Here is a 15,963-nt window from a genome sequence, read left to right on the forward strand (position 1 = left end):
TAAAAAACATCCGTTCATTTAGTTTAAAGGATTTAAAGAATCTACAGAGTTTGATCAAACAATCACTGGTTCATTGTCACAGAGGTTCTATTAGAGGTTCCTCTAATTATATTTAAACAGAATTATTCTTTCATTTTAGCTGAAAAGCTCAGAACCTGACAGAGTTCAGGAGATTACGATACTGATTAATGATTACATTCATGACTGATTTCAAAGATTAAACAATAAACACGTTAGTTGGTGGATATTTTTGAATCATTTACAGAGGTTGTTAGTTATTTGACTTCTCAGAAATTATATATATATTTTTTTCTGGTAAAATTCTCAGTAAATCAGCTGTGTTAGCGTTTATAAGCTTCATTTTGAACGTTCATTATTCATTGGTCACATGACGTCAGCTCGTGCTCAGAGAGTTCAGATTGGACGAGCGGATCATGACAGCTGGTAGATGTTCTTTGGGTCCGCCTCCTCATCCTCGTAGCGCTCTGAGGGGCAGGACAGGAAGTGAGATCACTGCAGATGTGTTTGTGTTTCTTGGAACAGTTTCTGAAACACTCACCTTCTTCTCCTTCTCTTCTCTTCAGCGTTTCTCCTCCGACCTCCTCCTCCTCTTCTTCTGAGCATTTGTCGATGTTTCGGTACGCCGCCTGACCACAGAAGAAGAAGTTAATGCCTGTCAGACATTAGTGAGGGCTCAGGAACATTTTACACCTGTCAGACAGTACTCAGGGCTCATGAACGTTTTAACGCCTGTCAGACATTACTCGGGGCTCAGGAACGTTTTAACGCCTGTCAGACATTACTCGGGGCTCAGGAACGTTTTGACACCTGTCAGACACTACTCAGGGCTCATGAACGTTTTAACGCCTGTCAGACACTACTCAGGGCTCAGGAACTTTTTAATGCCTGTCAGACACTACTCAGGGCTCAAGTCGGTTTTAACACCTGTCAGACACTACTCAAGGCTCAAGAACGCTATGACACCTGTCAGACACTACTCAGGGCTCAGGAGCATTTCAACGCCTGTCAGAAACTACTCAGGGCTAAGTAACGTTTAACGCCTGTCAGACACTAATATGGGCTCAGGAACGTTTAATGCCTGTCACACACTACTCAGGGCTCAGTACGTGACCTCACCTGTCAGACACTACTCAGGGCGCAGAAATGTTTTAACGCCTGTCAGACACTACTCAGGGCTCAGGAACGTTTTAACGCCTGTCAGACAATACTATGGGCTCAGGAACGTTTTTAACGCCTGTCAGACACTACTGAGCGCTCAGGAACGTGACTCACCTGCTCGCTGTGATGCGATGACGCCTCTTTGTTGGAGGGGAGGAGCCTGCTGATGAGCTGGCCAATCGCCTTGAAGGTGGGTCTGTCGGTGGGCTCCAGGCTCCAGCAGAGCGTCATCAGGTGATACCTGCCACACAGGTGAGCTGTGTCACATTCAGTCATTTGACTCCACCCATCTGGATCAGCTGATCACCTGCTCACATCTCAGCGGGGGCGAAGTCCGGACGCCGCATGTGGCCGCCATCTTTGATCATCTTGTAGAAGTTGGTATCCACGGAGACGTTGGGGTATGGGCTCTTACCTGGGTAGGTGAACACAGAGGGGAGGGGGAGGGGTCAGAAAGCTCATCCAATGAGACGAGAGCAAAGCCATGTGACCGATGCAAATATGTGACATCACTATGATGTCATGGGTAGTGTAGCGCCCAGAACAGTGTCAACATGGTTACCCAGAGAGAAGATGTGTTGCCATGGTTACCTAGAGAGAAGATATGTTGCCATGGTTACCTAGAGAGAAGATATGTTGCCATGGTTACCTAGAGAGAAGATCTCCCACAGTAAGACTCCGTAGGACCAGACGTCGCTCTGCAGTGTGTAGACGCACTGAAAGATGCTCTCAGGGGCCATCCACTTCACCGGCAGCCGGGCCTGTCAAAATAAGAGCCAGGACTGTCAGAATAAGAGTCAGAACTGTCAAAATAAGAGCCAGGACTGTAAAAATAAGAGCTAAATCTGTCATAATAAGAGCCAGGACTGTAAAAATAAGAGCTAAAACTCTCAAAATAAAAGCCAGGACTGTCAAAATAAGAGCTAAAACTGTCAAAATAAGAACTAAAACCGTCAGAATAAGAGCAAAAACTGTCAGAATAAGAGCCAGGACTGTCAAAATAAGAGACATGCCTTCACAATAAGAGCGCGGTATCTCAAAATAACCTATACAACAATAATAATGCACTGTCTCATCAGAAGATACTCTTCACAATAACAAATTTATTTCACGCTGGATTTGGAACATGTGTCAGCGCTGATGTGGTGCACTGTGATTGGCTCCTGGTTGCTATGGCAGCAACAACAGAGAAACTTTTTATTGAGTGTAAGGTACGGTAGCTGTTCAGTTGTTGTTGTTGTTGTTGTTATTGTTGTTGTTTACAGGTTAGAGTGCGTCTGGACTGAACACTGACATTTCCTTGGACGATGTAGCTGTCATCGTTACAGATGTCTCGGGCCAAACCGAAGTCACAGATCTTTGCAACGTGATGGTCGGTCAGCAGGACATTCCTCGCTGCCACGTCTCTGTGGATACACTGAGAGACAGACAGGTGAGACAGACAGGTGAGAGACAGACAGGTGAGAGACAGACAGGTGAGATAGACAGGTGGTGTGTTTTCTTACATTCCTGGTTGACAGAAAGTCGAGACCCTGAGCCACCTGGTGAGAAAACCTCATGAGGTCACTGACAGAGAGATTGTCTGTGTGTCCACCTGTGAGACAGACAGGTGGGAGGTGAGACAGGTGTGTCCGTCCAGAGGTTTACAGGTGAGTTCAGGTCAGGTCTTACCCAGGTGTGATCGTCCTGAACTGAGAAACGGCTGCATCTCCTGATACTCAGAACAGCACGAGATCCCACTGTCACTGCAGCACAGATACACAGACATGAAGTACAAGTACTGCAACACATGACAGGTACACACACATGAAGTACAAGTACTGCAACACATGACAGGTACACAGAGATGAAGTACTAGTATGATTTGTATGTACAACTATGCAGTATTTATGTTTCTCCATAGTCTAGAATATGAGCTATTTCATGTTTCCACTGACACACAACCTAAGCCGTACTAATACTCTATCAGTTCCCTGTCATGTGCAGTAATGTTGTTTTAATATGTAGTACTTCTGTATAGTTTGGTTTGTTTTTAGTTTTATACTACATTCCTTAAATGTAATGGAAGTTTACCCATTGTGGGATTAACAAAGGGTTATCTCATCTCATCTCATCTCATCTCACCATATCTTCTTTCATCTCATCTCATCTCATCTCATCTCATCTCATCTCATCTCATCTCATCTCATCTCATCTCATCTCATCGCATCGCATCTCATCTCACCATATCTCCTTTCATCTCATCTCATCTAATCTCATCTTCCTGACAGAAAGCTTTTGTGAGTTCTCTCTCCGTCTTGCAGGACTTCAGATTGAAAAATGAACAACAGTGATTTAAAATGAGAGAGCTGGGGTTTACAGGGTTGCACTAAGCTATTAAAATTTATTTCAACTTCATTACTGACATGTTCTAAATGTTTTCAATTTCAGCCAAATTTCAATAAACCTTTACAAAGTTATTGTAATAGAATAATTTTCTTTCTGTTGTAAATACACTATATTGCCAAAAGTATTCGCTCACTTGCCTTGACTTGCATATGAACGTAAGTGACATCCCATTCCTAATCCATAGGGTTCAATATGACATCAGTCCACCCTTTGCAGATAGAACAGCTTCAGCTCTTCTGGGAAGGCTGTCCACAAGGTTTAGGAGTGTGTTTATCGGAATTTTTGACCATTCTTCCAGAAGCACATTTGTGAGGTCACACACTGATGTTGGACCAGAAGGTCTGGCTCTCAGTCTCTGCTCTAATTCATCCCAAAGGTGTTCTATCAGGTTGAGGTCAGGACTCTGTGCAGGCCAGTCAAGTTCATCCACACCAGACTCTGTCATCCATGTCTTTATGGACCTTGCTTTGTGCACTGGTGCCACATGAAGTCTGAAGGTCTGTAGCGATGGACTCTGCAGAAAGTTGGCCACCTCTTGGCACTATGCTCCTCAGCATCCACTGACCCCGCTCCGTCAGTTTACGTGTCCTACCACTTGGTGGCAGAGTTGCTGTCGTTCCCACACACTTCCACTTTCTTATAATACAGCTGACAGTTGACTGTGGAATATTTAGGAGCCAGGAAATGTCACAACTGGATTTGTTGCACAAGTGGCATCCTATCACAGTTCCATGCTGGAATTCACTGAGCTCCTGAGAGCGAGCCATTATTTCACAAATGTTTGTAAAAGCAGTCTGCATGCCTAGGTGCTTGATTTTATACACCTGTGGCCATGGAAGTGATTAGAACACCTGATTCTGATTATTTGGATGAGTGAGCGAATACTTTTGGTAATATAGTGTAGCTGTATTAATTGTGGACATCTGGACTGTAAAGTTGTGTTTCAGGAACTTCCAGACCTCCGCAGTCGGCCGTTCTGGGCAGCCATGTTCTTGTAGAACACCTTGTCTTCCAAGTTGTCCACATTCAACATGGACGCCATGATGTCATCAGCATGAGCCCGCAGGAAGTTGAGCAGGTCGCCGTGGCTACAGTACTCTGTGATCATCAGCATGGGGCCTGGAGGGGCGGAGTGAGAGATGAGGAGGCGGGGTTACAGGGTTGGGGGCGGGTTTAGAGTATTAGGGGTGGGGTTAGATGTGAAGGGGTGGAGTTAGAGCTCTGCATGGTTCATCAAAGAATGAAATCATCTGAAACACGTTTTCTGAGTGAAATGATCGTGTTTGAGGTCAGATCACTGATAATTCATTCATCATCACCTCCCTGAGTGCACGCCCCCAGCAGGTTCACAATGTTGTCATGGTAACCAAGATGGCTGAGGATCTTCAGCTCTGACATCAGAGCCTCCCGTTCCTCTGAGTGAGCACTGGCTGTGGACGAATAAATGTCAGATCAATAGAGGATGATGAAGATAAACTTCATTATTTAGAGGATGATGAAGATAAACATCATTATTTAGAGGATGATGAAGATAAACGTCATTATTTAGAGGATGATGAAGATAAACATCATTATTTAGAGGATGATGAAGATAAACATCATTATTTAGAGGATGATGAAGATAAACATCAGATCAATAGAGGATGATGAAGATAAACATCATTATTAAGAGGATGATGAAGATAAACGTCATTATTTAGAGGATGATGAAGATAAATGTCAGATCATTAAAGGATGATGACTGAGGGGATGATGAAGATCAGACTACATTTATTTTACTGCTTGGTAAAGCCTGTTTTGTTATTTTTCTGTCTGATTTAAGTCTGATTCTGGGACTCCAGGAGTCACTGAGCTATTTTACTTCTTCAACTGTTTGACATAACAGCAGCAGCTTTTCCTGACATCCTTCAACCCTTAACGATGATGAAGATGAAGGCGCCAGGACTCACGTTTGAGCATCTTCACGGCGACTCTGGTGACCTTGTTGTCGGTTTCCAGTCCGTAAGCTGTCGCCTCCACCACCTTCCCAAATGCCCCCGAGCCCAAAACGGCACCTGAAAGACCAGGGGTCCATTTAACGAAGCAGGTTCAACAAACTCTGAGTTTAACCCTGAACTCTGAGTTGATCTACTCTGAGGTAGAAAACTCTGAGTTTTCGGTTTCACAACGGCTGATTTGAGTTGGTTCAATCAACTCGGACTAGTTTCACTTGGAGTTAAGCGCGTGCACCACAACTCTGAAAAGCCAGTATCAATGGAGCGCCGATTCGACGAATCACCATGGCAACGGGGAAGCGGAGGACTACACCGCTTGAACTGGAAATCTTAATGCACTTATATAGCGAGTTTGAGCATGTTTTTAGAAAGAAGTGCAACACCTGCAGCTGCAAAAGAGAGGAAGACGGTGTGGGAGAACATTGCTGCCTGGGTCAATGCGTAAGTTTAAATCACAATAATATTACAGGAAAACTGTTTGAATAGTAGCCTATTAAGTTATTTCATTTAAGTGCAATCCTGCAGGGGAGAAGCGCATGTGGCAGCAGATGAAGATGAAATATAAAAACATTTTTAAAACAGGTAAGACGTCGGCATAATCTCATGGAGCTACCTCATTTTGATCATGTTCTACATTGTAAAGTAGCCTAAATATTCGGTGGCTGTTTTACTGTGCAGTGGTTTTATCCCACACAGCCTAAATGTCTGCATCCATATCATGTTCTGTTAAATAATTAAGCCTATTTAAACTAACAGACTTCTACTCAGCCAACAATATATATATATACACACACACACACACACACACACACACACACACACACACACACACACACACACACACACACACAGAGCCTTGATAACTCTGACAGGTTTATGTCCAGGGAAAACGACAAAGATGGTAAAAGCCGTTTCAGGGCCAGACACGCATTTCTGACCATCCTACATACAGTTGTCTTACTTAAGTGTTCTGCATCTCTGACATTATATAAAAAACTTCCATTTGCAAAGAACCGCACCGCAACACACAATATCTGCTGGGATGTGAGAGCATGACTGTGGTTGGTCATGTTGTAAATGTAAGGACGGATTAGGTTGTATGTAGATTATGGACTGTGACATGAAATGGTACCGTTCAAAAAGATAACTGTCCGGAAATGCGAGAACATCTATGCACGGTCTGATAACAATCTCCCGATGAATATTTAATTCTCTGTGCAGTAATGCTGCTCCTTCATCTACTGGATCATTAATAAAAGGACATGACGTTTTGACACATGGCAGAACTAGACTTCGCCAAAACTCGCCAGCTGACTGAATGAATGAGGAAATGAAATAAAGTGTGTGGCTGAAAGAGGAAGGAGACAGAGAGAAACTCGAGGTTTACTGAGATAAACCTGGTCCTGACCAGGTTAGATTCATAGAGTCTGTTACTATGGTAACTGACCGAGAGTTTAAGTTACCTCTCTTTGTGAAACAGGCTAGAGTTACCCCTCTGTCTCTGGTTTGAGTTACCTCCCTTTGTGAAACGGAAAACTCAGAGTTTCCCTCATTTCAGGGTTAACAAACTCAGAGTTTTCACTAAACCTGCTTCGTGAAACGGACCCCAGGAAACTGAGTTCAGCTGGAGGGACGAGAACGTTGAGGTGTCCAGAACAGTCATACCGAAGCTAAATTAAAGAAACGTTGTTATGTTAGGAACAGTCATACCGACATTTAGCTAAAGAAAGGTTGAAGTTATGTTAGGAACAGTCATACCGAGGTTTAGCTAAAGAAACGTTGATGTTATGTTAGGAACAGTCATACCGAGGTTTAGCTAAAGAAACGATGTTATGTTAGGAATAGTCATACCGAGGCGGAGCAAAAGAAACGTTGATGTTCGGTTAGCAACAGTCGTACGGAGGTTGAGCTAAAGAAACATTGATGTTATGTTAGGAACAGTCATGCCGAGGCTAAGCTAAAGAAATGTTGATGTTATGTTAGGAACAGTCGTACTGAGGCTAAGCTAAAGAAACGTTTATGTTATGTTAGGAACAGTCGTACTGAGGCTAAGCTAAAGAAACGTTTATGTTATGTTAGGAACAGTCGTACCGAGGCGGAGCTTGTCTCGAGGAAACTCCCACTTGTGATTGTACGGCAGCTGGGTGGGGTCAACGAAGGTGTAGTTGTTCCCATCAGTGCTCTCAATGATCTTCCAGCGGATCTCGTATTTGGGTTGCTGGTAGAAGAAGAAGCAGATTTTTTGTCTTTACTGTCAGTCTGCAGGTATTTATCACAGTCAGAAGATTCTAGAGAGAGCTGAACCCCTAAACATGAACCACAGCAGGAATAAATAAGAGATTAACCTGAAACATGAGCACTAAGAACCAGGAATAAATAAGAGATTAACCTGAAACATGAGCACTAAGAACCAGGAATAAATAAGAGATTAACCCGAAACATGAGCACGAAGAACCAGGAATAAATAAGAGCTTCTCTGTAATAAATAAAAAAATAAATGAATGGCATTTATTAAACTAAGAAACATTAAGTCAAATCATGTGACTCACACACCTGTCTCCACCTGTAAAAGACAACCAATAGGAGCAGGAGGAGGACGACGATGACACTCAGAGCTCCAATCAGAGCCGGCGTGAAGACGACCAGACGTTCAGGGCCTGGAGACAGATCAATATTCATTTATTGATCGATCAGTTTGATTATCGATGATAAAGCTTCATGTCTTCAGGATTTCTGTCTAAAATCAAACCTACTGGGACTGAAGACGACACGAGACTCTCCCACCAGGTTGGAGGAGACGCACTCGAAGGTGACATCATCGTCAGATGACAAAGGGAGGTGTGTCCTCACCTCCTCGTCTGCCTGTGAGGTCACCCCAGCAGAAGGAACCTGATTGGTGGAGACGTTCGCGCACCTACAGACACAGACGTCACATGATTCTGAGTCCAGATACCCTCAGGTGGTTTGTGGCCTGCAGGGGGCGCTGCTCATACGTACGTGGGCTGGACGCCGGGGCAGGTGAGCCAGAGGATTGTGGGTAACGGATATCCAGAGCTGCTGCAGGTCAGAGTGGTGTTTTCCACAGAGATGGCGACAGTCGGTGAACCTGAAGAAAGAAAAGATTTAAATGTTCCTCGACCTCAAAGAACCACCAGGTGGAACATCTGCCGACAGGTAAGGGTCATGGACCAGACGAGGACAAAACACGGTTCCTACAGTAGATTCAGACAGGTAAGGGTCATGGACCAGACGAGGACAAAACACGGTTCCTACGGTAGATTTGGAGGTCAACGTTCTGCGAGCCATTGAAGAACAAGTTTGAAAAATGAAAAGAGTATCGACCTCGATCCTCCTGACGCACCCGGTGCAGCAGCAGACTGGCCTCGGACCTTCAACAGGACAAATACCACCTTAAAATGAACAATACCACCTTAAAAATGAACAAATACCACCTTAAAAATGAACAAATAGCACCTCAAAAATGAACAAATACCACCTTAATGCCTCTCCTTTCAGCTCTTAGCCTGTTAGCCTGGGTTAGCCTGCTAGCCTGGGGTCAGCCTGCCAACCTGTAGTTATCATGCTAGCCTGGGATCAGCCTGCTAGCCTGGGGTTAGCCTGCTAGCCTGGGGTTAGCCCGTTAGCCTGGGGTCAACCTGCTAGCCTGGGGTCAGCCTACTAGCCTGGGGTTAGCCTGCTAGAATGGGGTCAGCCCGTTAGCCTGGGATCAGCCTGTTAGCCTGGGGTCAGCCTGCTAGCCTGGGGTTAGCATGATAGCCTGGGATTAGGCTGTTAGCATGGGGCTAGCCTGCTAGCCTGGAGTTAGCCTGCTAGAATGGGGTCAGCCCGTTAGCCTGGGGTCAGCCTGTTAGCCTGGGGTCAGCCTGCTAGCCTGGGGTTAACATACTAGCCTGGAATTAGCCTGTTAGCCTGGGGTCAGCCTGCTAGCCTGGGGTTAACATACTAGCCTGGAATTAGCCTGTTAGCCTGGGGTTAGCCTGCTAACCTGTAGCCGTTAGCAGCATTGCTCTCCTGGTACACTGTGTTGTTGTCATTGGTGATGTGTTCTGGTGTGGTCCAGTGCTGGCTCCTGATTGGAGGATACGCCTCCATCACAAAGGTCAGCGTCACGTCGTGGCCTTCGTACGCTTCCACCCTGCTAACATTAGCGCTGCTAGCCTCAGCGCTAGCGTTAGCTTCCAGAGAGCTGCTGGTGGTGTTACCGTTAGCGGGCTGCCTCAGGTAGATCCTCAGGATCGGCCGATCTGAACAGAAAGGAGAGTCACTGTCACTCTGCCAGTCATCACCTGTCCTGTCGTCTGGTCGTCTACGTACCCAGCACAGTGAGCTGTGTGGTTGCTGTGGCGACCCCGGCCTCGTTGACAGCCGTACAGGTGTACGGTCCGCTGTGATGCAGGTGGACGGGGGAGACGCTCAGTGTGCTGTTGATGTACAGCTGGTTGTTACCGTAGCGACGTCTGATGGTGGCATTCAGTTTCTGAAATAAATCAACCAATCAGCACACAGCTTGGAGCAGACACACTGGTGACCTCTGACCTCTCACCTGTATCTGTGGGTGTGTCCAGGTGAGGTTGTAGAAGTGGGAGGGGTTACTGCTCAGACAGGTGACCTCAAATAGCTCTCCTTCCAGACGGACAAGTTCAGCCTGACTGACGGACAGCGAGGGAGGATGACGCAGCCCTGCAGACAGACAGGTGGTAGACAGACAGGTAAGAAGAACAGACATGTAACCAGACAGACAGACAGACAGGTGGTAGACAGACAGGTGGCAGACAGACAGGTGAGCAGGCAGACAGACAGACAGACAGGTGGTACACAGACAGGTGGTAGACAGGTAAGCAGACAGACAGATGACAGACAGACAGACAGACAAGTGACAGACAGACAGGTGGCAGATAGACAGACAGACAGGTGGTACACAGACAGGTGGTAGACAGACAGGTAAGCAGACAGACAGGTGACAGACAGACAGACAGACAAGTGACAGACAGACAGGTGGCAGACAGACAGAGGTGGCAGACAGACAGGTGAGCACACAGACAGACAGACAGACAGACAGACAGACAGGTGGTAGACAGACAGGCAAGCGGACAGACAGGTAAACAGACAGACAGGTAAAGAGACAGACAGGTGACAGACAGACTTACTGGGGACCACCAGCAGGTCTACAGGTGTGGATCTGAACAGTCTCCCGTCCTTCCAACCTGAACAGGTGTAGCGTCCACTAAACGACCTCTGCGGGTGTTGGATCAGTGCTCCACTCCGAGGGTCAAAGGTCACCTTCATGCCTGGGGGCAGGCCCCGCCCCCTGTCCTCTGATTGGAGGGTCAGGTTTGTGAGGGACGGGTCTGTCAGCAGACACCTGAACAGGTAGTCCTGGCCCTCCTTGAGGATGGGGCTGCTGCTGCGAGGCGTGACGAAGACGCTGGAGGGGTGGGCGGGGTCTGCAGAGGGCATGATGGGAAACATTTAACATTTAAATAACCGCTATTTACTGACAGGGGACGTGGCCTCAGCTCATCTTACCTGTGATGTACAGGTGGATCCAGGTGTGCAGGTGTTCCAGGCTGCGGTTGGCGTACCCACAGCGGTACGTCCCGGTGTGTCGGGGGTCCGCCCTGCTCACCTGCACTGGATCCGGTAAACTGTCCTCAAACTGCAGCCGGAACGCAGAGCTGGACCAGTGTACCAACCCGTTACCATGGCAACTGAGGCTGAAGGCGGAGCCAGCTGCCAGAACTGCGTCTGATCGGTTTGGTAGGAAGTTAGAGTTCAGATGGATCATTGGCGGACCAGGAAGTTCTGAAACAAATAAACACTAAATGTAAACCAAAGATCATAATTACCAATTACAAGAACACCCGAGAACACCTGGCCATGGCCCTAAATACAGGTGTGAAGACAGGTACAGCAAACCACATGGAGATCACCAGGAGCTGTCAGGACACTCATCACTCCACCTGCTGGTTCACCTGTCGGACACTCACTCTGCTGCCCCCAGTGGCCAAAACAAATAAAGGAACATTGATCCATTAATAGTTTGACAGGTGTGGACTCGGGTGAATCTGGAACATGTCCATGTCATTTTGATACTCAGAGGAGATCAGCGGATTTAGGCTGAGAGGTTTCCCGATGTCAGGAGGAGCAGCAGAACATGAAAGCACGAGTCTGAGATTCTCTCTGATCTCTGGGTTTATGCTGTAGATGGGAGAAGATCAGGTTTAGATTCCAGACATACATGGGGATGACTGGTCTGTTCGGAACATATCATATCTGACTCCTGCAGTGTCTGAAGGCCATTAGAACCTTAGAAAAGGAAAAGAGCCATTCTTCCTTCATGTTTGCTAATGGGAACTTTATGAGCCTTTGTAGCTTTTGGGCCTTAACTTTTGAAAATGCAGTTTTTTCTTGTCACAATAGGAAACCCTGATTCTCAGTAAGATTTGTTTCCAGGAAACTTAAACTACAGAGGACCACCGGTAGAACCCCGAGGAACCCCAGAACATGGTGGAGGTCAGCTAAAACTGTGTAAAATGGTAAATGGACTACACTTAAACACAGCCTTTCTACCTCACACAGCCTTTCTACCTTATTGTTACTCAGATCACTTCACAGTGTGTTTCTCATATGTTCACACTCTAACGCTGACAGAACGTCCATGGATGTTATTGCTTTGCACGGTGGGTTCAGGGTCTGGCCTGAATCAAACCACCAACCTGCTCTACCAATAAGTAACTAAATAAATGAAGGGACCGAGCTGTGATCCACTGAACAACACGCCACTGCAGGGAGGAACAACAACTTTATTAGAAATCAGAGAAGTTACAATCAGTGAAATCAGTTACAGATTTAATGGAACACATAGTTATGTTTGAAAACTCATCAGCTTGATTCATTAATTAACTGACAGCATGTTTGTTCCCTGGTTAGGAACCAACAAACTCTTTGATTGGCTGGTTAGAAGCATAGACAAGCATCTAATGTCATCATCATTAGAAGCTCTGTGATTGGCTGCCTCTAGAGGGTCGGAGGCTGTGATTGGCTGTCTGTAGAGGGTCCAGGATTTGATTGGCTGCCTGTAGAGGGTCGGAGGTTGTGATTGGCTGCCTGTAGGGGGTCGGAGGTTGTGATTGGCTGCCTGTAGAGGGTCGGAGGTTGTGATTGGCTGCCTGTAGGGGGTCGGAGGTTGTGATTGGCTGCCTGTAGAGGGTCGGAGGTTGTGACTGGCTGCCTGTAGGGGGTCAGAGGTTGTGATTGGCTGCCTGTAGAGGGTTGGAGAATGTGATTGGCTGTCTGTAGAGGGTCGGAGGTTGTGATTGGCTGCCTGTAGGGGGTCGGAGGTTGTGATTGGCTGCCTGTAGAGGGTCGGAGGTTGTGACTGGCTGCCTGTAGGGGGTCAGAGGTTGTGATTGGCTGCCTATAGGGGGTCGGAGGTTGTGATTGGCTGCCTGTAGAGGGTCGGAGGTTGTGATTGGCTGCCTGTAGAGGGTCGGAGGTTGTGACTGGCTGCCTGTAGGGGGTCAGAGGTTGTGATTGGCTGCCTGTAGAGGGTCGGAGGTTGTGATTGGCTGCCTGTAGAGGGTCAGAGGTTGTGATTGGCTGCCTGTAGAGGGTTGGAGAATGTGATTGGCTGCCTGTAGAGGGTTGGAGGATGTGATTGGTTGTCTGCAGAGGGTCGGAGGTTGTGACTGGCTGCCTGTAGGGGGTCGGAGGTTGTGATTGGCTGCCTGTAGAGGGTTGGAGAATGCGATTGGCTGTCTGTAGAGGGTCCAGGCTGTGATTGGCTGTGTATGGAGGGTCCAGACGCCGTGATTGGCCGCCTGCAAAGGGTCGGAGGTTGTGATTGGCTGCCTGCAGAGGGTCGGAGGTTGTGATTGGCTGCCTGCAAAGGGTCGGAGGTTGTGATTGGCTGCCTGCAGAGGGTCGGAGGTTGTGATTGGCTGCCTGTAGAGGGTCAGAGGTTGTGATTAGCTGGTCACAGGCTGGTGGCAGCAGGTTTCTTGGTCATGTCCTGCAGCTGGGTGGCGATGCGGGACGTCTGCAGCAGTAACGCCTGGTGGTTTTCGACCAGCAGACTCTGGTGCCGAGCCAGGTTTTGGAGATCCTGGATCTGCTGGGACCCCTGAGGACAGAACACCAGAAGACCGGTTAGACTGGACTGGATCACTTTATCTGCAGCCAACAAGATCATTAACTTAGACTATTAAAGATTTTCTCTGTGCTTAAACCAGACTGGTGTAGACCACATTAGAACAGGTTAGTCTAGACTGGTTAACTCAAATATTCCTACCCGATCAGAACTGGACTAACTGGATCAACTAAACTGTTCAACATATCCAAGTTAATGTTATCTAAACCTGAGATAAACTGAACTAAACCTGAGAAAAACCAAACTAAACATGACATAAACCAAACTAAACCTGAGATAAACCAAACTAAACCTGAGATAAACTAAACTAAACCTGAGATAAACCAAACTAAACCTGAGATAAACTAAACTAAACCTGAGATAAACCAAACTAAATCTGAGATAAACTAAACCAAACCTGAGATAAACCAACCTAAAGCTGAGATAAACCAAACTAAACCTGAGATAAACTAAACTAAACCTGAGAAAAACCAAACTAAACCTAAGATAAACTAAACTAAACCTGAGATAAACCAAACTAAACCTGAGATAAACCAAACTAAACCTTACATAAATCAAACTAAACCTGAGATAAACTAAACCTGAGATAAACCAAACTAAACCTGAGATAAACTAAACTAAACCTGAGACAAACCAAACTAAACCTGACATAAATAAGATAAATAACAAACTAAAATAGTAATAAAAACACTCAGATGCCACTCTGCTGGACCTACCTGAGTTTCCAGATTGCCAAGCTGCTGGACCACCTGGGTCTGATGCTTGGCGACCTCCTTCTGGATCTGGACCAGCTGTGTCAGCAGACTCAGCACATTCATCTTCCATGCATCCTCTTGTTTCTGGTTCTGGACCAGCTCCAACAGCTTGGGGGTGGAGCTTGGTCCATTGTCACTGGCGTCTGATTGGCCAGGAGACTGGGCGGCGCCCATCGTCATGGCAGCTGCTGAGTTGTCAGGGAGATCACCTGCAGTGAAGACGCCTGAAGTCAAAACTTCAGTTTTACACCGTAAAGCCTTTACGTGGCTGTGATTTTCAGAATAAGAGTATTCTAAGAGTTAAAGAGGACGTGTTTACAGGTGTGTTAGATGGGCAGGTGTGGCAGCCAATCATATACTAGTAGTCCTGGTAGCAAGAGTTTAACCACCTGACCAAACTCAACAGGTTAGAAAAACTAAACATGGAATAAAATAAACCTGAGACAAACTAAACTTGAGGTAAACTAAACCTGAGCTAAATTAAACCTGAGGTAAACTAAACCTGAGGTAAACTAAACTTGAGGTAAACTAAACCTGAGGCAAACTAAACCTGAGATAAACTAAACCTGAGGTAAACTAAACATGAGGTAAATTAAACCTGAGGTAAACTAAACCTGAGATAAACTAAACCTAAGATAAACTAAACCCGAGTTAAACTAAATCTGAGGTAAACTAAACCTGAGGCAAACTACACCTGAGATAAACTAAACCCGAGATAAATTAAACCTGAGATAAACTATACCTGAGATACACTAAACTAAACCTGAGATAAATTAAACCTGAGGTAAACTAAACCTGAGATAAATTAAACCTGAGATAAACTAAACCTGAGATAAATTTAACCTGAGATAAACTAAACTTGAGATAAATTAAACCTGAGGTAAACTATACCTGAGATACACTAAACTAAACCTGAGATAAACTAAACCTGAGGTAAACTAAACCTGAGGTAAACTAAACTAAACCTGGGATAAACTAAATCTGAGATAGGCTAAACCTGAAGTAAACTAAACCTGAGGTAAACTAAACCTAAGGTAAACTAAACCTGAGGTAAACTAAACCTAAGGTAAACTAAACCTGAGATAAACATGTCAGGTGTTGCTAATACCAGTAAAGTCACACTGAACAACACGTCATGTTGTGAAGCTTCGTGACAGTTGGAGACTCAGTTTCACAATCACAGCAGAAAACCAGATGTGAAACTAACAACACACTATGTGTGTGTGTGTGTTATTGTGTGTATTTGTGTTGTAGGCGTGTTGTGTGTATTTGTGTTGTAGGTGTGTTGTGTGTATTTGTGTTGTACTGTAGGTGTGTTGTGTGTATTTGTGTTGTGTTTTAGGTGTGTTGTGTGTACTTGTGTTGTGTTTTAGGTGTGTTGTGTGTATTTGTGTTGTGTTGAAGGTCTGTTGTGTGTATTTGTGTTGTGTTGAAGGTCTGTTGTGTGTATTTTTTGTTGTGTTGTAGGTGTGTTGTG

General features: G+C 45.8%; 1 protein-coding gene across 1 annotated transcript in view; it reads right to left on the reverse strand.

Moving 5' to 3' along the window:
* Positions 1 to 15,963, reverse strand: part of LOC111571542 (macrophage colony-stimulating factor 1 receptor 2-like) — a 32,049-nt gene continuing 16,086 nt past the window's right edge. The window contains exons 2-22 of the mRNA XM_055017291.1: positions 11,109 to 11,384; positions 10,730 to 11,026; positions 10,126 to 10,262; positions 9,897 to 10,059; positions 9,568 to 9,826; positions 8,835 to 8,950; positions 8,559 to 8,667; positions 8,315 to 8,475; positions 8,115 to 8,218; positions 7,653 to 7,779; positions 5,517 to 5,621; positions 4,887 to 4,997; positions 4,527 to 4,686; positions 2,851 to 2,924; positions 2,685 to 2,773; positions 2,474 to 2,596; positions 1,829 to 1,940; positions 1,495 to 1,594; positions 1,294 to 1,420; positions 560 to 647; positions 1 to 485 (exon numbers count right to left, since the gene is read on the reverse strand). Of these exons, the coding sequence (XP_054873266.1) occupies positions 433 to 485; positions 560 to 647; positions 1,294 to 1,420; positions 1,495 to 1,594; positions 1,829 to 1,940; positions 2,474 to 2,596; positions 2,685 to 2,773; positions 2,851 to 2,924; positions 4,527 to 4,686; positions 4,887 to 4,997; positions 5,517 to 5,621; positions 7,653 to 7,779; positions 8,115 to 8,218; positions 8,315 to 8,475; positions 8,559 to 8,667; positions 8,835 to 8,950; positions 9,568 to 9,826; positions 9,897 to 10,059; positions 10,126 to 10,262; positions 10,730 to 11,026; positions 11,109 to 11,384 (2,891 nt within the window). The 3' untranslated portion in view covers positions 1 to 432. The remainder of the gene's footprint in view (positions 486 to 559; positions 648 to 1,293; positions 1,421 to 1,494; positions 1,595 to 1,828; positions 1,941 to 2,473; positions 2,597 to 2,684; positions 2,774 to 2,850; positions 2,925 to 4,526; positions 4,687 to 4,886; positions 4,998 to 5,516; positions 5,622 to 7,652; positions 7,780 to 8,114; positions 8,219 to 8,314; positions 8,476 to 8,558; positions 8,668 to 8,834; positions 8,951 to 9,567; positions 9,827 to 9,896; positions 10,060 to 10,125; positions 10,263 to 10,729; positions 11,027 to 11,108; positions 11,385 to 15,963) is intronic.

This window comes from Amphiprion ocellaris, chromosome 14, assembly GCF_022539595.1.
Source record: "Amphiprion ocellaris isolate individual 3 ecotype Okinawa chromosome 14, ASM2253959v1, whole genome shotgun sequence".
Taxonomy (NCBI): Eukaryota; Metazoa; Chordata; class Actinopteri; family Pomacentridae; genus Amphiprion; species Amphiprion ocellaris.